The sequence below is a fragment of the Labeo rohita genome, chromosome 19, assembly GCF_022985175.1.
Source record: "Labeo rohita strain BAU-BD-2019 chromosome 19, IGBB_LRoh.1.0, whole genome shotgun sequence".
NCBI lineage: Eukaryota > Metazoa > Chordata > Actinopteri > Cypriniformes > Cyprinidae > Labeo > Labeo rohita.
Window position 1 is genome coordinate 11,101,780 of NC_066887.1, and position 24,299 is coordinate 11,126,078.

The window sequence follows — 24,299 nt, forward strand, 5'->3', positions numbered from 1 at the left end:
CAAGAAACCATCAAAAATATGCCACTGCAAAAGAAGAAAAACACAATGAAAATGAAAAAATGAACTCAGTCACACGAATTTAACATGCTCTTCAAATATGCTTCATTCTTTGTAAATGATTTTCAAAGAATCGTTTTCACGAATCATGGATTCTGAATGCGTTGCCACAGCTTTCGCTTACGCTTCGCAAATTTTCGTTTGCTGTTTTGGCACAAACCTCTCGTGGGGGCGGGCTTAACAGCGACCTACTCTGATTGGCTAATGAGCTTTTGATGGACAGTTGCTCTCTGACCTGGAATCACAGACGGTGACGTCAGTGGCGCGCATATTGCGGTGTGCAATACGTCGTGCTTTGTTTATATTAAGTATTAATGTTATTAGTAGTTCACCTACGGTCGTCTCTTAGTTTCTAAAGATGAGCTCCCAGGAGAGACACGGAGCGGCATCATCTTCCACCTCAGCTTGTCCCTCAGGGCAGCTTGAAGTAAGTTCGTGTTGCTAAAGTAACGTTAATCAATAACATCGATAAAAGTTTTATTCATGTACAGTGTGCAACAGTTCTGATAGTTTCTATAAACAAAGCACGACGTATTGCACACCGCAACAACTTTCCAATATGTGCGCCACTGACGTCACCGTCTGTGCTTCCAGGTCAGAGAGCAACTGTCCATCAAAAGCTCATTAGCCAATCAGAGTAGATCGCTGTTAAGCCCGCCCCCACGAGAGGTTTGTGCCAAAACAGCAAACGAAAATTTGCGAAGCGTAAGCGAAAGCTGTGGCAACGCATTCAGAATCCATGATTCGCGAAAACGATACTTTGAAAATCATTAACAAAGAATGAAGCATATTTGAAGAGCATGTTAATTTCGTGCGACTGAGTTCATTTTTTCATTTTCATTGTGTTTTTCTTCTTTTGCAGTGGCATATTTTTGATGGTTTCTTGGAAAGTTACGTTCAGTTTTATAAAGTTACATTCATTCTTACTGGCACAAAAATAATCCCATAAATTGTAGAGCTCTGCAATTTAATTCTTTCTAGTAAAAATGTAAAATGTAAAAATTTAGCTGGTAACATTTTAGGCTAAAACAGCTTGCCATACACTATCACCCAATATGACCGATGAACGAGGGCTTCAGGATGGAAAATGAACATTTTCTCTGTTATAAGCAAACACATCTTCACAAGGTCAAATTAATAGACTCGGGACTAGTAGCAGGCAACACTGACAGTGGCTGCAGAAGGGAGGGTAGGAAGGGAGGGAGATCCCGTCCGGTCCAGCAGCGATTTCTCATCCTCCCCGCTTACGTCTTTGACTCCGCCTCTCCACTGCCCTGCCTCGAGCCCAGAGTCTCACTGCCCCTCTCCAGAGCAGCGGACGGAGCCCACCACCATTCGCCGCTGCTGCTGCTGTTGTGCCGTGCTGATCTACTGATATAATGGCTTCCGATGGTATGGATGAACGATCCCCGCTGTTGTCAGCACCGAACTCGGGGAATGTCACGCCCACAGCTCCGCCGTACCTGCAGGACCCGAGCCCGAGAGGTAAATGTGGATTGTGATTGACGTAGGAGTGCTGAATCATTTAGGGCGTATAGTAGTGAGCGGTGATCTGTAGCAGCCTACAGCCCGTTTAATATGATACATTGTCTGCAGACGACAAGCAATAACAGCTCCAATGGTCGTGCCAGAAGAACGGGCCTCAATCTGCCTGATATTGCCATCGCAGCCTCATGTGATGGGTACACAATGTTGCATTCTTGGACAAGGACACATTGTGTCGAATTTTAAGCTAGTTAGTAGTCAAACAATATGTTTTATCGGTTATTAAACGTCGGTCGACTGACACCGGCTCAGCCGGCTGCAAATTTGTATGGATATTTTGAGGTCGCTGCATTTAAGATGAGGCAGTTGACATTTCGCTCACTGGAGATGTTTTGCTTGCATTCATAGACCTCTAGAAGTGCCAGTTCTTGTCACATAGGCCCATTCCACATTATGCATGCTCTATAAGCATATTAAACATTGTAAGTCATAAAAAACACTTGTTTACACTGACGTAAGACGTATTGCTAATAGTAAACAACAACGAGGAGGCACAATACACTATGTAAATATCAACATTTTGGTGTCCAGATAGACTGTAAAGAGTGTGCAGTTTTTGTTTTTGAAGGAACGTTGTATATAAATTCTTAGTTTGCTACAGTAGTACAGGTGACACTTTATTTTAGTGTCATTGTTACATGTAGCTACTTACTATTAAAACAACTGTAAATTCTACATAATTACAAGCAACTAATCCTAATCTTTAAGTGCATATTGTTAATTTATGTTGCTCAGTACTTATTGTGTAATTACACTGTAATGAGAACTTACCTTAAACCTTAAAATAAGATTTAACCATAAAATATTTTTTCAGGGATTGTTAGCAGAACCACAAAAAGCATAAAGCATAGTGGTCAATCAATAGGAGGTTTTCATTGCTAGCATTCTAGCTGTTGTGTATTTGATTGCTAGGCTGTAATGAGTCATCAAATTGAAGTGAGGATGCCAAAAATTGAACAGACAGTTTCATCTTTTGCGAGTCTGAATAGGAAGCATAGCACATTTGGTGGCATATTTTACTTACTATGAATATTTCTTCACATATTTAATAATAAAAACACACTTATGAGGTGAACTGAAGAAATGAGGGCTTTGAGAACCAAAGATTTTCAAACCAATTCATAAGTAGGAGCCCCAAAGACTCTTTGGGGAAATTTGGGTATCGGATTTCCACATGGACCCACTAAACAGATGTAGTTAATAGGGTTTTTCATTGGCCGATACAGACAACTAGAAGAAAAGAGCCAATATAATTCTGACATACACCCTGTGTGGTATAAGCTAATATTATTTACTTCCCACAGTTTTGAAATTCATTGAAATATTTGAAAACAAACGAAGGACTTGCTTCTCAGACTTACAGCCTGTAATCTCAAAATGAACAAATGTCTCTCGACTAAATGGTCTTTCAACCCATATTTTTGCTCTTTTGTAAATCTACCCATATTGCACTTCCTGATTAACAGAAAAAGATTTACATTTATACTGTAATGATCCGCTTACACTTCGTCTCGTTATTCATAATGGCTTTATTACCATACCGTGATCAGGTGATGTGGACGGCCTTAACTATGTGTGCTAACGTACTCGAGCATTATTATCTGGCCTAGTATTTCAAACCCCTGGATTACGGTTTCTTTGGCTGTTTTTGACCACGAACGTTCACTCACTGAGTCCATGAGAGGGATTAGCTTGTCCTGTTGGGGGAGGAACTGCTGAGCTGGACTGAAGTCTGTGCAAAACATAGTCTGCTGAGGCTGATATTTATTCTGCAGTTGCATTTGGAAGCCAAAGCTACATTTATTGGAAACACCTGTATGCATCAAAGCTTACAAGTGTAGAACTGTGACAGTCTGCAAGCCTTTAACAGTGCTTTGTGCTGTTAGACAGAGTAGAACAAAGGATAAGAAAGAGCTTTGACCTTGTCTGGATGACATTCACTGAATGGCTTTTACTTTAGTGATATGTGATCAGTCCTCCAAGGCGAAAACTAGAGCGACTATTGCTCTGTCATGCCATGTAATTTCTGCAAGAACCTTGCAAGATAAACAAATATTAGTTGAGTGGAACTCTTGAAGGTCTAGCTGTAGGCTAGGGATGGGCAGGAGGACTGGATCAACTTTGCTTTAGGCCTGGGTGATTAATCATATTTCGCTGTCAAAGACAATTTTGACTTGCAACAATTATGGTGTTATTGTGCCGCATTGATGCTTTTGTTTTGTCTTGTATTATATATCAACCACACCTTGTGGTTGCATCTGTAAATATCAGTGCAAAATAATGTAATTTTGCACATTATTCATACAGCTGCAGATTATGGATTAAGGGAAAAAGCTAGAACACGTTTACTGATTTATCTATACTCTCATATTCACTGTAGTCAATGCATGCTAATCTCTGCTTCACATGCGGTGCTCAACCCCTCTCTGATTTTAAACATGATAGTAAGATGGACAGAGAGCGAGTTGCAACAACAGCTGTCTGTAGGTTCCAGGGTAGGGAAAAGGCCTCTCATCTTACAATCAGTGTGGGATGGTGTCAGAGAAATGAGACCTGTGCTTCCATCTGCCCCTGGAGAGACGCTATATGCTATATTAGTGTGTGGGGTATAAGGATATCTGCTTATAAACTGTCAACATGAACCCCCTGCTACAATATACACGACTGCGTGAATGCATCCCAGCAGCAACTTCATTTATAAAGATTATTTTTTATGGCCTATTGAAAACAATGCAAATGTTTTTAGCCTTAAAGGCTATTAATGTTTTGATTAATACTCTAAACACTGTCATTGCATTGTTTGTTTGATCCTGACCAGCCTGATACAGCAACACTGAACCAATGGAGCGAGTTTGGGGTGGACTGTTTATTTGATTATTTATGACGTTTGGTGTGGTGTTGCTAGTGGTACAGAAATGACACACTTCACTTCACAACACAGCTGTCTTTTTGCCCATGGGTATGTAGGTTCAAGCGGGTTCAGTTTGCACCATGTTCTCATCCTTGTCTTTTCTGCAGAAAGCACATTAAACAACATGAAAACAAAGAAGCAAACCTTCTAAACAAGGAAGAGTAGTAACATAAGCTGTCTGTTAGAGAAAGGCACCTAAAAATAGGGCCCTATGATTTGCGCAATGCAGAAAACGTGGACGGAATCGCGGAATCCAGTCATAAAATTGGAATTTACTGAATAACGCGGAATGTCACGGAATTTGTCAAAGTTTGAATGAAGTAATCGAAAGTAGGTCATTATACTTAAATCAAACCACAATATGGACTAGTATCTGTAAATATTACACTGCAAAAATACCATTTAAATGTGAATCTTGCATTTTCTGCACGTCTCTGTTTTAATGAATGGAGCGGTTTTGTTTACTACACACACTGAAGCGCGCGTGACACTCACAGTGATTTCAGCATTTGACTGTTCCATTTTAGGAAAACGTCATATCATATACACACAGAAATGTAAAGGTAGACACGGCAACCCGTCAAAATGAAAGTCCGGTTTATCTTGAAGACATATAAAATATAATTATAAATATAGAAATATATTACTACTATTACTACTACTACTACTAAAATGAAACAAACATTATTTTTTTAGGGTATAATCACACAACATTTCTTCCATGTTTTAATTTTAATAGTAAATTCCCCTTTGTTTGTGAAAAAAAAAAGTTTGCTTAATTTTCAATAATTAAAAGATAAATTAAATTAATGTTGTATGCCTTCATTTGATAACCAGAACATTTTAAATACACAACCCAGAATTTCTGAGGGTAAAAAAAAACTTTCATAAGGTTATTTTAAGAATACATTTGAATAAATTAAGTATGCATTCAAATAATTAGACACAGAATTTGATAACAATAAAATACGGTGAGAAAAAATAAAACATTTCATAGGACCCTAAACATATTTTGTTAAACCTTTATTAAATTGATGTGAAATTGTGTAAGTTTCATGATTTTAATTAATTAGACATGATCTTTGTTTAATCAAATTTAATTTACCATTAAAAAGGACTTAAAAAATTAAAATGGAAAAAAAAAAAAACAGAATCCAAAAAAATTAAAACGGAAAAAACTGAATTTGGAAAAAAATAAAACGCAATTTGGGAAAAAAATAAAACGGGCCCTATAAAAAGCACTAGAGAGTAAAGGGTTAGTTCACACAAAAATTAACATTTTGCCATTAATTACTGATCCTCATGTCATTCCAAACCCTAAGACCTTCGTTCATCTTCAGAACACAAATTAAGATTTTTTTGATGAAATCCGAAAGCTTTTTGATCCTGCACAGACAGCAACGCAACTACCACGTTCAAGGCCCAGAAAGGTAGTAAGGACATTGTAAAAAGACCATGTGACATCTGTGGTTCAACCGTGATCTACTGAAGCTACGAGAATACTTTTTGTGCACAAAGAAAACAAAAATAATGACTTTATTCTACAATTTCTTCTTTTCTGTGTCGGACATACATTCACAAGAGTACCACAATGTGTGTGGTGCTGCTGATGCAGGACCCAAGCAACAGAATGACAGAATTTAAATTTTTGGGTGAACTATCTCTTTAAAACTATACTACAGGAAGGAATACAAACTTATCATAGGACTGACAGCTGAAGTTTTTGATGTCATCGTCAGTGGCTTGCAGGTAGAACTGGCCAATAGGTTTACATAACTTCTACCATACTAGTTTAACAGGATGGTTTGCTGTTAAAAAGAGATGTATAGATGGGCAGATTAGCTTCTTTTAACTGTATTAGCCTTTAGTGTTTTTTGAAGATAAAGATACTTTAATATATATATATATTTTTTTGAAAGCAATGATTACTTTTATTCAGCAGTGATGCATTGCATTGACCGAAAGTGACAGTTAAGACATTTGTAATGTTGCAAAAGATTTCTGTTTTAAATAAATGTTGTTCTTATGAACTTTGTTCATCAAAGTCCTGAGTCCTGAAAACAAAAAGAAAAAATATTAAGGAGCATTTTTCAACATTGATAATAATAATAATAATAAATGTTTCTGAAGACAAAATTCAGCTTTGCATCACATAAATAAACAACATTTAAAATAAATTAAAACAGAAAAGTTATTTTAAATTGTAAAAATATTTCATAATAATACTGTTTTACTGTATTTTTTATTTAAACAAATAGCAATAAATAGCAACAATTTAGAAAATTGCAATTTTCTACTTAATTTATTTTAGTAATATTTGAAACAGTGTCATATGATAATGACAGTAATGACAGTTTGAAGTAAAATTAAAAATGCAAAAACAAACAAACAAATCAGAACTTCTGAACAAGTTTTTTTCACAGCCTAGTTTTCCATTATTGTAGGGTACAATGGGGCTAAAGGCACAACCTAAGAAAAAATGTGCTTTTCACTGCACCTAAAAAGTATATTTGTAGAAAAAATATATGTTTGTATTGAACATTTATGGAGCAACAGATTTTGTGTGAAAATAAATCATACAATCATTCATCTTGTTTTAAAATCTTATAAAAGTATGAGGTGGTAAGGGAGGCCTTTTACCCCACAAACGGTACACAGTATTGATACAAATACTTTTTTAAAAAGGTTAGTTTTTAAAAGTTAATACTTGTTCAAAACAATCACTTTAGCAAAGTTTGTACTGTTTTGTAAAAAATAAAATAATTATTTTTTGTTCAATAAATATACTGTCATTAAAATATGTTAGTATAAAAATATAGTTTACAATACAAAAACAAAATCATTTTTAAAAGGTAAAGGTTCTGAAAGCATAATATTTAATATAGATTCTGAGATCCTATAATAATTTAATATAGATTTACAGTAGTAACAACAAATTATATTTTATTATATGATATGATTATTATCATGTTTTCATTTTAAACATGGTGATTATATCTAAGATTGACACCCAACATAATATATGATATTTACCATCCAAATCTAACCATGTCATGTCAACAAATGGAAAGGTCAGCCATCTGTTAATCATTATGTTAATTACTGTGCCTTTTGCCCCAACAGCAGGGGCACTATTTACCCCAAATACCATACTTTCACATATTCTTTCGTTATATAAAAACTGTGGCTTTAATTATCTTAAACAAAACTGAAAATCATTAAGAAGAGCTTTGTCTAAAAATAAATGCTTACATTTTAGCGTTTCTCATTTGCTACATAAATCTACACCATTTTTAAAAACACTAAATATTAGATCATGTAAGTCCAGAATCAACTTTGCGCTGCTGCCCACGATCGCATCAAGGATCAGACAAATTTTCATGTGCATCTTGAAAAGCAAATGTTTGGGAAAATGCTACGCCATGTTTTGCCTTTAGCCCCATTGTACCCTATATATTTTAGAGCTTGTTCTTTAAGTATTAGTATCAAAACAGTGTGACTTTATTAATCCTCAAGGTCTTTTTTAAGGAACTTACATATGATAAAACATCTCAGTTCTCTGATCAAGTATGTGTGTTTGGTATCTTGCAGCAGCACACCGAGAGATGGATGATCCCCGACAGCTGAGGGAGGTCATGAGGCCAGAGCTGCTGTCAGTTGTTTTTGCTGTGGTATCACATGTTCAATATGGCTGCAGTATGACTTTGTAATTGGCCAGCATGATTTCAAAAATGAGAAGTGACAGACAGCAGGAGGAACGTTTCTTAATTTCACTGAGAATAAGCAGTGGCTGAGCTCTGGATTTAATACTGAAGACAAGGGGAGACTGAGTGCAGGGTTTGGCTGACGGCCCAGCTTCTGTACAATGTGAGAGAGTAATTGAAAGTGTGAGTAGGATGCACTTATTGCTAAACACAATGAATCTGCATTTTTGGGTTCGTCGAACGGGACTGAAAGCGAGACACATTCATAATAGAAGTATTACATGTATTAGTGGATTCTAGCTTTGAAGACAAGAGGCTTGTCTAGACACAGTTGTAGTGTTTGATTCATTTCTGAGGTTTTATGATTCAGAAGAAAGGATTATCATTGCTTATTACAGAGCTCTCTAGAATACCTCATTCTGATTGGTCAATCAAAGTATTTTTTTTTAATGGCTGCTAAATTGCTGACCTTTATTTCAGGAAAACAAATGAATGCATAAATGTGCTAGTTTCATCTCTCTAGTATTGTTCTGTGGTCTCTTTCTTCTCACATAATGAAATAATTTGAATTCTTATCAATACTTCATGCATTTATTTATATATTTGATAAATAGCCTTGTAATAATGTGGAATAATGCATGGAGTAATGGAACTGAGCTGGTCATTATGTCAAAATAAACCTCTTATGGGTGATGTAAAACCTGAACACCCTGTCTGGGTTTATTTTGCAATAATGACTGGCCAACTGTACATTATTAACTTGCCCTAACTGGTAGTTTTTGCAGTATCTTGCACGACTCAAGTTAGCTTATACAAATCTGTAACAAACAATACACTCTTAAAAATAAAGAACGTTTAACATCCATGGAACTTTTCCATTGCACAGAAGGTTCTTCATAGTGCAAATGGGTTCTTCACATTAAGAAAAATGGGTTATTTTAAGAACTGTTCACTGGAAGGTTTTTTGGAGAACAAAAATTATTCTTCTATTGCATCACTGCCCATTTGAAACTTATAATTTTAAGAGTGTAGCATCGTCATGCAACACTGACAGACTGCATGCTGGTTTCTGTCACTCTGCAGCTGAATTACCTCCGCCCTACACAGCCATTGCCAGTCCAGATGCAGGGGGAGTTCCAGTCATTAACTGTCGAGTGTGCCAGTCTCTTATAACTCTGGATGGCAAGCTCCATCAGCATGTGGTGAAGTGCACCGTCTGCAATGAGGCCACGGTAAGAGACCCCCAACTGCTGCTTCAGCCCTGTTCCTTTATAACTAGGGATGGGCAGTATGACTAAAAGCCTGTATCACAAGGTAAAGGATTAGTTCACTCCAGAATTAACATTTCCTGATCATTTACTCACCACCATGTCGTCCAAGATGTTTATGTCTTTCTTTCTTCAGTCAAAAAGTATTAAGGTTTTTGAGGAAAACATTCCAGGATTTTTGTCTGAATAGTGGACATCAATGGGGGTCGATGGGTTGAAGGTCCAAATTACAGTTTCAGCGCAGCCTCAAAGGGCTCTACACGATCCCAGCAGAGGAATAAGGATCTTATCTAGCAATATTTATATATTTTTTAACCACAAATGCTCATCTTGCACTAGCTCGACAGTCACATTGGAAAGGTCAAGCGGAAGTACCGACCCAGTGTTTACAAAGCAAACGTGTAAAGAAAGTCAAATGCCCTTTACAAAAAAGCTAAAACAATGATGTTGGATGATTTTGAAGTTGGAGGAGAAAATGAGATGGAGTTTTTCGCCCTACCCTACCGGTTTTAACTTAAGTACATGAATGTGCATCACAGAGCCAATGCAAGATGGGCATTTGTGGTTAAGAAGTATATAAATTTCAATTTTTTTGTTTCACTAGATAAGACCCTTATTCCTCGGCTGGGATTGTGTAGATCCCTTTGAAGGTGCATCTTTAAAACAAAACAAAAAAATGCAGTTTGGTCCTTCAGCCCGTTGATCCCCATTGAAGTCCACTACATGGAGAAAAATCCCGGAATGTTTTCCTCAAAAACCTTAATTTTTGCATTTATATTAACATACAAGTTATGACATAGTTTAACAACCATAAACAACTAAACTTTGGTTTAGTAAGTATCATTTTGACTTTTGTGACATTTCCCCTCTGCTGAACCTGACGACTTAGCTGCTTCATATCCAGATTCAAAAAAGTTAGTTATGCTAACATTTGCCGCTGTTGATAACACAAGTTTTGAATCTAGACGTGAATGCAGGCTAGACACAAGCTTTAGTGGAGGTGAAGTTTACCAGTGAATAATGGTTCGATTTAGGCCACAGTATAGTCCTCACAGCCTCATAGATCCTACAAGTAATTGTGTTTGGGATGAAGGATCCATGAACATAGCCATAAGTGTTGTGTGCTCAAGAGGGTTGAATTGCAGTGTAATTTAATTGTCTGCATGAGAAACACTTCACTTGAATGGTGGATTCTTATTCTGAACTGCAGAGTCACCTGATTCACATAACAGCAGAAGTCATGATGTTTTAGAGAGGATATTTCATCTGGTTCAATACCATAGATAAATATATAGACCTCATTTTGATTATAGACTATACTTTGTGTCCCATCTTGTTTGATTTTAAAGGGCTTAACACAGTTCTACTTCATATTGGATTAGTGTATATACTGTACGTGTTGCATTACATTAAACCTTCGCCTTGATTGGTTCAGTATCAGATTTCATAAATTCCTATGCATACCTGACCTCAATAAGATGTATTAAAAGGTTGCTCCGTCTAGATTCATTAAGTCCCTATAATAATAGAAGTATTATATAAAGAGTTGTTGGTTTTTTACCAAAGAATGCTTAAACCAGAGCAGTTGAGCAAGGCATTGTATGTGACCCTGGACCACAAAACCAGTCATAAGGGTCAAATTTTTGAAATTGAGATTTATACATCATCTGAAAGCTGAATAAATACATTTCCATTGATGTATGGTTTGTTAGGATAGATTTGGCCGAGAAACAACTATTTGAAAATCTGGAATCTGAGGGTGCAAAACAAAGCAAAATATTGAGAAAATCGCTAAGAAGTTCTTAGCAGTTCTTACCAATCAAAAATTAAGTTTTGATATATTTACAGTAATTAAAAAAAAAATTGCTGTTGGCTATTGCTACAAATATAACCGTGCTACTTAAGACTGGTTTTGTGGTCCAGGGCCACATATTATTATTATTATTATTATTAGCATTATTGTACTTTTTATTACATTTTTATTATCTTGCATATTGCATGGTCTCGTCTGAAACTTGATGTATCTTTTGTTTCAACAGCCTATAAAAAATCCACCAACAGGAAAGAAGTATGTTAGATGTCCTTGCAACTGCCTGCTAATCTGTAAAGACACGTCTAGAAGGATAGGATGCCCTCGGCCCAACTGGTAAGTGTTAAAGACACACTTCAGAGGGTCATTTGTTCGGTATGTGTTATGGGATCTGCAACAGTATAATACTCCGGATGTGCATTACCATAAACGCTCAAACAAGCGGTGATGTTTTGAGTTTATAGAGCTATGGGATTTGCACTTGGTAATGCTTTTACAAAGCTGTCTGAATTATTTATAGTATTATTGTGGTGAAAGAACAGCTGTGAGAATTGTGAGAAATCACTGTAAAAATTGTAACTTTGTAAAGCACGATGACATATAAAATAATAGTCAGAAAAATGTAATTTTTAAACTGAAAAAGCTGATTAAACCTTTACCTTAAATTTGAAATAAAGTTTGCATATGTTTCTTTGTTGAGTATTATATATAATGATATATCAGGCTTTTATAACTCACACAGTATGATATAGAATGAATGGTTTCAGTAAGTAATTTATTTTTTAAAGAAATGAATATGTTTGAGGAAGAAAAAAAACATTGAGTCTCTTTCAGTTTTATTCTGGGACCCAAACTGAACAAAATATGCAATTTGGCCAAGCTGCTGATACTTGTATGGCCAAAAAGATTAAGTTCTGATAATTTGTAATGTAAATCAATGAGATTTTTATAATAGTATAACAGACTGCTTACATAAAATGCATATCAATATCAGTTGTCACTTTATATCTCACAGTATTCTGTCTTAGATGGTATTTTAAAGGGTTGCTATTATGCTTTTTCACTTTTTGAACTTAACACTTAACGCGGGTGTTTTTTAAAATGCATAAACTTGCACTAGAATAGGCTAGACTGAATAGTAATGATGTTCTTTGATAATGTTAGGCTGCTTTTAGCCTTATGCTGGAGCTGGTTTGTAAATAATTAAATGCATTAGCAGGATAATATCATGTATTGGTGATTTCTGAGGCTGATGATAGGACCCAACACTACTGTAGCATATTATTTACTCACCCTTCATGCATCCTAGGTGTATATGACTTCCTTCTTTCAGACGAATGCAATCAGAGTTACATTAAAAATTATCCTGGTACTCCCAAGCTTTAGAATTTCATAGATGGGTATTTCTCCTCATCAGTCCAAAACAAGTCCAATAATGTGCATCCATCCATAATAAAAAGTGCCCCACATGGCTCCGGGGGGTCAATAAAGGCCTCCTGTAGCGAATCGATGCATTTTTGTAAGAAAAATATCCGTATTTAAAACGTAAGAATCACTTTAATCTAGTTTGCGCTAACAGAACTTGCTTCTTTGACAAGGGGCGTGGCAGTACCGTCTAAGCTGTTCGCCAATCGCAACGCAGTGGGACAGCTAACTAATCACAACACATTCCGTTTTTCGGATGGCAGGCCTAAACCCGGAACTAATTGAGCCTTATGTGCCAAGCTGGGAGAAATTTATTGTGATAATGTAAATTATGTTAAAAAATATTATGTTTTGAACCACCAAGCATGAAAGCATGTTCTAGTACACCCTCAAAACAAAATCAAGACTTTGTAAAAGAGCATAATAGGACCCCTTTAAATACTAAGTTTTATGATCAAAGCTTTGTAGCTTTTATTGTGGGGGCAAAACATATAATGCAATATAATACAATGATGAGTGAGAGATGAGCAAATAAATGTCCCTCAAAAGCCTGATGTACCATAATTGATATTCACAATATTACATGATTTGTGTTCAACATGAAATATTACTAACAATATAAAAATTGTTAAGGGTTTTATGATTTTCAGCTGAAAGACATGAGTACCACAATCTTTTTTACAATTACACTAGGCTTTTTATTTTCTTACAAGGGACATCAGATGCAAAATCACTTTTACATGGTGTTTGCATATAAATGTGTCTTAGCAATGTGTGGACACAACCAACCTACAGCCTACAACCTACAACCTTTTATTAATCCCCCAAAAACCTAAACTATCTCAATTATGACGTTGTTTAGATTTTCTGATGTCATATTGCTTAGGCCCCGCCCACTAACACTGACAGGCTGTCATGTATTAGCATATTTCAGCCCTCAGTCAGTCAGTACACTGTCCACTATTTTCTCTGCGCTCGAGCAGCTGAAGCAACAACGTCTCGTAAAGCAATGCAGGTGTTTTGTAGTAGGATTTAAAAGTGAACATAACAGTCTTTTTCCCAACATCAGAGCCACTGAGGATGCAGTGTATTAGTTTTGTTTTTGATGGTAACACGCCACCAAATACACAAAAAAAATGGGGCGGGGTGAGCAGAAAAAGAGACATGCACTAAAACGTCTTGCTGTGTACAGAGCTGTTTTTGACAAGGTGAAAGGTTGCAGTTTTACACAACCATAGAGAAATTTTGACCAAAGTATGTTGCAGACATTTCATGAAGACCCTAAAGAATCATACCAACTGATGTGGCATCTGATGTCACCTTTAAAATGTATGAACTATTAATCAGATGACAGACGACATGTGGTAGATTGTGTACAATGGGGTTTTTAACATGGTTTTGATCATGTTGATATTTAAATAAGATACGGACTAGTGTTAATAATTAACTTGTAATATGTAGAAAGTGGAAAAACTGACATTGTTTTTATGGGCCCCCAGCAGACGGATCATCAACCTGAGTCCTGTGATGGTGATCCCAGAGGAGCAGCCGGCCCAGCCAGCTCTTCCAGTCCAGCCTGAGGGCATGCGCGTGGTCTGCGGCCACTGCGGCAACACATTCCTTGTACGGTCTCACATTTTTGTATTAATATTTCATCTTTGACCTACAGTCATGTTTCTTGCAGTGTCAGTATGTGCAAAGCAAAGAAAATGTGTGAATGCATTTACACTGCCATTCAAAAGTTTGAGGTCAGTAAGGTCACCATGGCTGCATTTATTGAAGAATTGCGAAATATTTATACAATTTAAACTGTTTTCTATTTGAATATCAGCTAAAATGCTGATTTGCTGCTCAGGAAACATTTATTATTATCAGTGATGAAAACAGTTGTGCTGCTTAATACATATATTTTTGTAGAAACCTTAATAGATTCTTTGATGAATGAACAACATTGTTTGTAACATTACAAATGTCTTTACTGCTATTTTCAATTTAATGCGTCCTTGCGGAATAACAGCATTCATTTCTATCCTTTAAAAGGGTCATGTGATGTTGCTAAAAAGAACATTATTTTGTGTATTTGGTGTAATACAATGTGTTTATGTGGTTTAGGGTTCAAAAAACATTATTTTCCACATGCTGTACATTATAGTTGCTCCTTTCTGCCCCGTCTTTCTGAAACACGTTGATTTTTACAAAGCTCATTGTTCTGAAAAGCGCAGTGTGCTTTGATTAGCCAGCTATCCTTTGCATTGTGATCGGCCAAATACCTCAAGCAGATGACGGAAATTTTATGCCCCTTACCATGTTGTGATGCAGCAGCTGCAACAATACTACAACGAGAATAAAAATTACGCCTTCTTTCTTTGCCTGTACATTTAGGCGGTATTATGCAAATCTCATGTAAGGGCTGTATGAATGAGCTGTTTTAGGAGCTGTCTTTGGGTTTGAGACTTTAACCTTTGCAACTTTACAAATCTTATATATGCACAAACAGCTTGTAACACTCCCAAGACAAAGGAAAACATGAAATCGCATCATATGACCCCTTTAAAAAAACCCTTACTGACCTCCTGAACTTTTGTAGAGTAGTGTACATGTGGTATAGAGTTTCTCTAGTGCACATGTTCTTAGTGTCCTGTGATGCCCCTGCTGTGTAGGGCAGCGATGATGAGGATGATGAGTGCTCCCAGCCTTCCTCAGGCCTGGCTATTCGCGGCCCCTCTGATCTTTTCAAGGTCCTAATGCACTGCCCCCTTTTCAGTTGGTGGAACTGACAGAATGACTAAACTAAACGTCCAAAAATTAATTAGAAATAATAATTTTAAAAAATCACATGATTCCAAGGCTGCAGACTGTGATTAAAATGTATGCAAATGTGAATTAAAAAAAAAAAAAAAAAAAACTAAAATTAAAATTTATTCAATTGATATTTTATTATTTTATTTTACAACACAACAATAATTTAAAATACCAACGGGTTGAAGGTCCAAATTGCAGTTTCAATGCAGCTTCAAAGGGCTGTACACTATCCCAGCTGAGGAATAAGTTTATTACCTAATGAAACGATTGGTCATTTTCTAAAAAAAATTTGTAGTTAAAATCATTTTTAACTACAAATGCTCGTCTTGCACTAGCTCTGCAATGTGCGTGTAGGACTTCACGCATTACATAATCACATTGGAAAGGTCACACACTTTTAGTTGTTGTTTTTCTTTTCTTTTTTTTTGTAAAGAGCATTTGACTTTCTTTGTATGTTCGCTTTGTAAACACAGGTTTGGTACTTACATCACACGTGACCTATCCAATGTGACAACGTAATGTGTGAAGTCAAGGTAGTGCAAGAGGAGCATTTGTATTTATTAAATAAATAAATAAATAAATAGTTTTTTATATATATATATATATATATATATTTTAGAAAATGACAGACGGTTTCATTAGATAAGACTTATCTTATTCCTCAGCTGGGATCATGTAGAGCCCCTAGAAGCTGCATTGAAAATGCAATTTGGACCTTCAACCTGTTGATCTCTATTGAAATCCACTATATGGAGAAAAATCCTGGAATGTTTTCCTCAAGAAAACTTCATTTCATTTTGTCTGAAGATAGAAATCTTTAATTTGTCAACTTAAAAAAAGTATTTTGGCTCCTAAATGTTTCATTTAGGTCGTATATTTTTGTCTGAAGCCCTGTGACTCATATGATCATAACTCCTTGTGGCCTACAGAGGCAAGATGCAGCAACAGAAAATTTGGTTGATGTGTTTTTTGTGAAATTATCTGTTATAATCTAAAATAATTCTTGTTTTTAACTGCTTTTTGCATTTGCACAGGGTTAAATCCACTAATTCACCTAGTTTATTCCCTTGTATATGTCAGTTTATTCACTGAAATCATCTCCAAAAGATTTGCTAGTTATTTGAATGACTTATGAGTAGCCATTTATACTAATATTTGAATGTTATGCACTGACTGCTGGAATCAAGTTTGGTGTTGATTTTAAAATGATTTGTGCTGCTTTGCCATGCTGTGTGATTTGCTTACTGTAGATGTAACTTCCTTCTCAATCCTCCTTGTTTTTGCAGTGGATGGAGCTCCGATTCAATACACTGGCCAAGTGCCCACATTGCAAAAAAATGTAAGTTGACGTCATTTGTCATAATATTTACACGTCAAAAATGTGATGTCTGTGGCAGTACTCCACCAGTGATGTGCCGTTCTCAGGAGAAATTTCATAAATCTCAGTGTGTGATGTGCGTTACTAGCCGGAGGTCAGGGTTGAGTTTATACTGGCCAGTTTGTAGAAATGAAAGTAAATAAACCCCAGCGAGTTCCAGTTAGAGAGGGAGGCAATGTGATGCCAGTCTGCCAGTCACCTGAGAGAGCGAGTGCATCATGCTGACATACTGAAACATGAGCCCTGCACGCTAGTGACGCTGCAAGGGAGACTTATGACAACAGATGTTGCGGCACACATGAATGGAGCAGAGAGTCTCCCAAAGCAAATCGCTGATTTCCACTTAAATGCAGAGCGTTTGAAAGAGATACAAGCAGCAGAAGGATAAATTAAGCACCTGAAGCTATCTGACTCATTGTGATTCCAGAAGAATGTTTGAAAATCCCATCACATGAGAGGCATGTGAACAGTCATGAAAAAGACTTAATGGCTCTCAGACAGGAAAAAGAGCAGACCATGTGACTACTAGAGTTTGTAGGGCTGCTGGCTAAAAACTGTGTGCTCAACCAATCTTGAGATCTGTCTTGGATCTCAAGGGCTTGGTACAGTAAACAAATTTCCTATATTAAAAAACTATACTTCAAATTAACTTAAAAAACTAATAAAATACTTAAAATATTAATTTATAAAGACCACAGCATACTTAATCTGTATATTTTCTTTAGATATAAGCCAAACATAGGCCATATTAATGTGCTTACTAATGAACTTAATGTGTTCTTTTTTAAAATATGCATCATATTTTCTGTTATGTACTAAAAAAAAAAATTAATTAAACCAACAATATTTTCTGCAGCCAGAGTAAAGTAAAGCACTAGCCAGTATTCTGATGTCAAACAAAAATGCTATTTATTTAAACAAAAATGTCCCTTAATTTTTGTTTTAATTTTAAGTTTTGCTTTTCGAAAACTAAACTGAACAGTTTTAAACCTGAAACCATGATTTTAAGTTATACCAATATAAAAATATTGACTTAAAATAAATTACACGGTCAGTTTATATATCTATATATATTTTTTTCTGTAGCTTACTTTCAGTCTAGTTTGGATATTTGTTTTTTGTGTATTAGCCATTTTCCGAACTACTTGGAAAATGTAGGGTTGCAAGTGTTGTCAAGTCCGCAGTTTTCCTGTGGAATACTTTAACACTGTTGCTGTGGGTTGTTTTTGATGTCCGCGGGTTGAAGTGACCCAATAATGTTATATTTAGCCCCTGAAATGCAATTTTTAATGGGGGATTTTGTTGTGAAAACCTGGCAACCCTGGTGGTCAGTTTAAAGGTTTGTGGCCTGTTAAAAGCAGCACTAGTACTAAGCACATGTGCTATCTTTGTCTTCAGATCCTCTGTAGGCAGTGCTCTACCCAGAAGGCGCTGCTGTGCCTACATTACAGTAGGAATGATCTGCATTTTCATTGGTATCGGGTTAACGGTGAGTATTATTTTGTATAGTTCATAGTCATAGTAATACATTTTGCACTATCCAAATGTTGGGGTCAGTAAGTTTTTCTTTAAAGAAATGTATTCTTTCATACAGCAAGGATGCAAATAAACTTTTGAACATTCTATTCATTGTAGAAAATTATAAAAATAAAATGCATTATAGTTTCAAATTAGAATAATTTCTGAAGGATCATGTGACACTGAAGACTGGAGTAATGATGCTGAAAATTCAGCTTTGACATCACAGGAATAAATTACAGTTTAGAATATATAAAAAATATAAAAGGTATTTTAAAAAGCATTCTAATAATATTTTATAATATTACTGTTTTTACTGTATTTTGGTTAAATAAATACAGCCTTGGGGAGCATAAGAGATTAAAAAAATCTTACTGACCCCAGACTTGAACACACACACACAAACAAATATTAGGGGTGTAACAATACACATATTCGTATTGAACCGTTCAGTGCGAGGCTTTTGGTTTGGCTTTTGGTTTGCAACTGTTCTCAACAAGGCAGGTTGTAGTGCTGAGGCGGTTCATTAGAGTTTTCCCTCTTTTCCCCACTTTTATTTGCTTTTAAATAGCTTGTAAATGCCTGTGCACATTTTACTTTCACTTTCAAATTAGTAGCAATTTGGCTATATATATATATTTGACTTCTGTTCAAGAGTTTGGGATCAGAAAATGATGCTGAATTTTAGCATCATTACTCCAGTCTTCAGTGTCACATGATCCTTCAGAAGTCACTATAATATACTGATTTATTATCAATGTTGGACTTTTTTTGGAACTTGCGATATTTCAGGATTCTTCGATTAATAAAATGTTAAAAAGAACAGCATTTATTTAAAATAGAAATCTTTTGTAACAATATACACTACCGTTCCAAATTTGGGGTCAGTATTTTTTTTCTTTATATCTTTGTTTTAAAGAAATTAATACTTTTATTCAGCAAGGATGTGTTATGTTGATAAAAAATGATAGAAAAAAAAACTATCGTTAGGAAAGATTTTGAATAAATGCTGTTCTTTTGAACTTTATATTCATTAAAAGAATCAAAGAAAAAAGTATCACAGGTTCCAAAAAAATATTAAGCAGCACAACTGTTTCCAACACTGATAATAAATCAGCATATTAGAATGATTTATGAAGGATCGTGTGACACTGAAGACTGGAGTAATGACTGATGAAAATGCAGCTTTGCATCACAGAAATAAATTATATTTTAAAGTATATTAAAATAGAAAAGGGTTATTTTAAATTGCAATAATATTTCATAATATTACATTTTTTCTGTATTTTAGATCAAATAAATGGAACTTTATAGAGCCTAAGAGATACCTTTAAAAAAACATAAACAATCTTACTGATCCTAAACGTTTGAAAAAAAAAAATATATATATATATATAAAATTCTAACATTTTCATCAAATTATAAATTATTTATTTACATTTTGTCTATAAGACATTATCATTTTTTATTATGTACATTTTTAGATAGAGCAAATTTTGATAATTTCATATCTAAAAGGGTAAAGCATATTTTCCATTAATGTTTTATTGTAACAAAAATTATACAAAACTAAATAGATGATGGGAAAAAAATGAAAACAAAAATAAAGCATACCCATAATCAACAAGGAGATTAAATTATACAATATATGATTTGTTTTAGAAAGTCAGAAAATATAATTTATTCATATTAGCTATGTCTGTCTCAGTGAAACTGCACCTGTCATGTGATTACCCACCATGATTTGGTGGGAAGTTCTCCACAGGAGTTGCACTACATGGCTGTATGGATAAAAACAAAAAACCTTCCTGGATACACTTAGTGATTTAATTACACTTAGTAATTTTCCTGGAAACGCAGTGGAAAATTATGTATTTTTCACTGTCATGAAGTCACAGTTTTCTTTAGTAACAGATTAAGTAACGCTTGTAATTTACATCAGGGTCAGATGATCATTCTCACAGTTTGATTTAAACCATATATTATATTGCAGTCCCTAAAAAAAGTTACCGCCCAACTAACGAGTAACACTCAAATTAGCACTTGGCTGGTGTTCATTTTGGACTCTAGATATGAAACTTTTAAACTATGTTTGTTAGCTCATAACACAACCGCATTGTTTTTCCCCTCAGGTGGGAACTCAGGACTTCGCCAGGCGTTACCACGCTACTTACGTGTCCTGGGCCTTCGCGTATCTCCTGGGCCTCATCTGCCTGGTACGGGCCTGCTACTGGGGAGCGATTAAAGTCAGCTATCCAGAGAACACCTTTGCGTAGACAAAGCGTCCATCCTTCAAGTCCTTAGTGTTTGATTTCTCTTGATTTGAACAGGTTAACTGTTACAAGAACATAAGAATCCAGGGGGGTTAGGTACCTGCAGATGTTTCAGATTGAGTTATTGATTAGCTCTGATGTAACCGATTTGAACCCGCAATATGATGACTGGAGGAATTAAAGTGAAATCAGTGATTCTAAAACTAGAAAAATAATACAAATAATCCATTCGTGGTACACCTCTTGGATTTGTCATGGTGGGTGGATATCGAAAACATGTTTTGCGTACTGCATTTTGTTACCAACTTGACCAAAAGAGATGATCTTTTATGAACAATTTGCCCATTGCACTACAATTTTATGCAATTCTGCTGTTGTGTTGCTGCTAGTCACTACAGCCGTTATGAGCTGAGAGATGTTATGTGTTCAGAGAGCCTGCCAGCACCCACGGTGGCACTATCTGTCATGTTCAGATATATTTAACTGTTCTTAAAATCCTGTGCCAACTTTTTTTTTGTTGTTCAGTGTCCGTTAGGGGATCTCCCTCTAATGAAATTTAGCAGTATTTCCAAACCCATTTTGGCCGCTCCAACTCACTGTGAGCAATAATAATGCATTTTTTGTGGCTTTAAAAGAAAAACTGCATGTACAGTCACTGGACCTCTAAAACTAAATTCTAGGTTCAATGCAACTTAAGCTCATTCGACAGCACTTGTGATGTAATATATGCCGTTGATTAGTACACAAAATAATTTTCGTTAAAAAAAAGCAAATCTTGGTTACATTAAGGTAATGGAAGTGAATGAAACCAACTCATAAAGGTTAAAATATCTGTCATTTAATGGTATAGCTGCAAAATGTAAATAATATGAGATTTTATATGTGAAAAATTACACTACCGTTCAGAAGTTTCGGGTCGTTCATATTTTAATGTCTCTGAAAGAATCTCTTATGTTCACCAAGGCTGCATTTGTTTAAACAAATAAGAACAGTACGAATAATATAAAATATTATTAGAATGTAATATATAATAATAACAAAATAATGTTCCTATTTGAATATGTTTTAAAATGTAATTTATTCCTATGATGCAATGCTGAATTTTCAGCATCAAATGTCAGTGTTGAAACCATTTGTGCTGCTTAAATGTATAAATAAATAAATAAATAAATAATGCAAGTGCATTTCTAAAATAAGCTTAACATTTCTTCTTTTAAAGGGATACTCCACCCCAAAATGAAAATTGTCATTAATCACTTAACGTTACTCCCATGTTGTTTCAAACCTGTAAAAGCTACGTTCGTCTTTGGAACACAATTTAAAATATTTTGGATGAAAACCGGGAGGCTTGTGACTGTCCCATTGACTGCCAAGTAAATACCACTGTCAAGACCCAGAAAAGTATGAAAGGCATCGCCAAAATAGTTGGTTTGGAGTGACATGGAGGTAAGTGATTAATGACAAAATTTTCATTTTGGGGAGGAGTAACCCTTTAAATACTTGAAAAATTGGCCTCAATCACTTCTATATTGTAAGCCTTACTGTGACCTTGATTTTTGCTGAAAACTGTCAAATATATATATATATATATTTGGCCACAAATGCTTGATCTTGTATTGAACCTGAAATATTCCTTTAATTTTACTCACTGATTAATAATAATGACACTTGATGAATGGGAAATGACATGTGCATGATTTTGATTTGATTCTTTTGTACTCAGAAAGTGTTTTGTTAGTCTGTTACTGACAGGGCACAGTGGAAGTGTTAACGCCATGTGTCTAGTGCTCCTTCCTGTGTGTAGAATGTAAACGCCCCACTGCTACCTGCCTAACTCCACAACTCACCACAACCTTGCTAGTATTGCTGTAGCTTACCTTTACAGTAGTTCTGTATTTTGTCAAGACAAATGGAGATAACTATACTATCTAAACTTGTTCTGAATGTGACAAGCCGGTGAAGTCCTTGTACATAGGAAACTGAGCACACAAAGTCTGTAGTTCAAGTTGGAATATGGCTTGGGTCTTTTTAAAACAATAATTTCTCAATAAAATGCTAAAATATTCCTTGTCCTTTGATGGTCTGATGCTTCGTGCCGGCTTGAATTTGAATCTTCTTTTTTATCGCAAATGTGTTTTTGCATTTCACAAAAGCCTCCTGATTTTCTTTCATTCGGCACAATGCGTCATTTAGATGAATAAGGTGCGCTTTGCTTTGTAACAAGTGGCATCATTAGTATTTCTGATAAGAATATTCTTGTCTCTGCTGTCACACAGGCTTGTTAATTAAAGATTCAGGAATTCTCTGTGTGTCTGTTTAATGCAGGCACATGACATAATTCAGTAAGAAGCCAACAGCACACCGCCTCTCAAAGGTCAGGCTGACATTACAATGAACATGGTCACCTATAGCAGCAGACAACACTGACACTTGTTATTCACATGCACTGATTGAACCTATTTCTTTATGGTGAGTCATATCTTGCCCCCAAATAAGTAATTATTGCACAGTTGTGATCAAAAGTTTACATACTCCTTGAAGAATCTGCAAAATGTTAATTATTTTGGCAAAATATATGAAGGATCATACAAAATGCAAATGTATCTTCTATAAGCAGTACTAAATGGAAAAAATAGGGGGGAAATAGATAATACTGTGTTGTTACCTAAATGATCCACAGCTGTTTTTTTGTTTGGTGATAGTTGTTTACGAGTCCGTTGTTTGTCCTTAAAAGTTAATGTGCCTGCTGTTCTTCAGAAAAATCCTTCAGGTCCCACAAATTCTTTGGCTTTCCATTATTTTTGTGTATTTGGACCCTTTCCAGCAATTACTATGATTTTAAAATCCATCCTTTCACAAGACAAGCGTTTGACATTAAAAAGTATATAAATTGTATTATTTTTATGAAAATAAGTGATCGTTTCACTAGATAAGACCCTTCTTTCTCGGCTGGGATCGTTTACAACTGCATTTGGGATCGTTTGAAGCCGCATTTAAACTGCATTGTGGAAGTTCAAAATCGGGGCACTATAGCAGTCCATTATATGGAGAAAAATCTGAAATATTTCCCTCAAAAAACATAATTTCTTTACGGCTGAAGAAAGAAAGACATGAACATCTTGGATGACAAGGGGGTGAGTCCATTATCTGTCAATTTTTGTTCTGGAAGTGGACTTCTTACAATACCTTTCTCCCAGCCTGGCACAAAATGCGAGATTAGTTCTGGGATTAATGAAGGCCAGCCTTCATTAATCAAAGTAAGTGTGTTATGATTAGTTAGCTGTCCCAGTGTGTTGCCATTGGCGAACACTTTAGACGGTGTTTCAGTACTGCCACGCCCCTTGTCAAAGCAGTTAGCACAAGCTATAGATTAATAGTGAATCTTACGTTTTAAATATGGATATTGTTCTTACAAAAACACATGGATTTGCTACAGGAGACCTTCGGGAGCCATGTGAGGCACTTTTTTATTTTTTATAGACTCCGATTGCATTCGTCTGAATTTTGAAAGAAGGAAGTCATATACAGTGTTGGAGAAAGTTTTTTTTAAAGTAATGCATTACAATATTGAGTTACTCCCTAAAAAAGTAACTAATTACATTACTTAG

General features: G+C 35.5%; 1 protein-coding gene across 2 annotated transcripts; it reads left to right on the forward strand.

Annotated features, from left to right (window-relative positions):
- The first annotated feature begins 1,327 nt into the window (after positions 1–1,327).
- Positions 1,328–22,756, forward strand: pip4p2 (phosphatidylinositol-4,5-bisphosphate 4-phosphatase 2). 2 transcript variants are annotated; one of them, XM_051137294.1, is made up of 8 exons: positions 1,328–1,542; positions 9,301–9,449; positions 11,525–11,631; positions 14,220–14,343; positions 15,381–15,458; positions 16,809–16,861; positions 18,299–18,389; positions 20,551–22,756. In XM_051137294.1, the coding sequence occupies exons 1-8, from the start codon at positions 1,437–1,439 to the stop codon at positions 20,692–20,694; spliced, it is 852 nt and encodes a 283-aa protein (XP_050993251.1). In that variant the 5' UTR covers positions 1,328–1,436; the 3' UTR covers positions 20,695–22,756. The 2 variants fall into 2 exon arrangements, with proteins under 2 accessions (XP_050993251.1, XP_050993252.1); XM_051137295.1 differs by lacking the exon at positions 15,381–15,458.
- The last annotated feature ends 1,543 nt before the right edge of the window (positions 22,757–24,299 follow it).

Coding starts and splice junctions, on each gene's coding strand:
- pip4p2 (XM_051137294.1), top strand. CDS start 1,437: ATGGCTTCCGATGGTATGGATGAACGATCCCCGCTGTTGTCAGCACCG. Junction 14,344..15,380: donor ACTGCGGCAACACATTCCTT/GTACGGTCTCAC, acceptor CCTGCTGTGTAG/GGCAGCGATGATGAGGATGA. Junction 16,862..18,298: donor TGCCCACATTGCAAAAAAAT/GTAAGTTGACGT, acceptor CTTTGTCTTCAG/ATCCTCTGTAGGCAGTGCTC.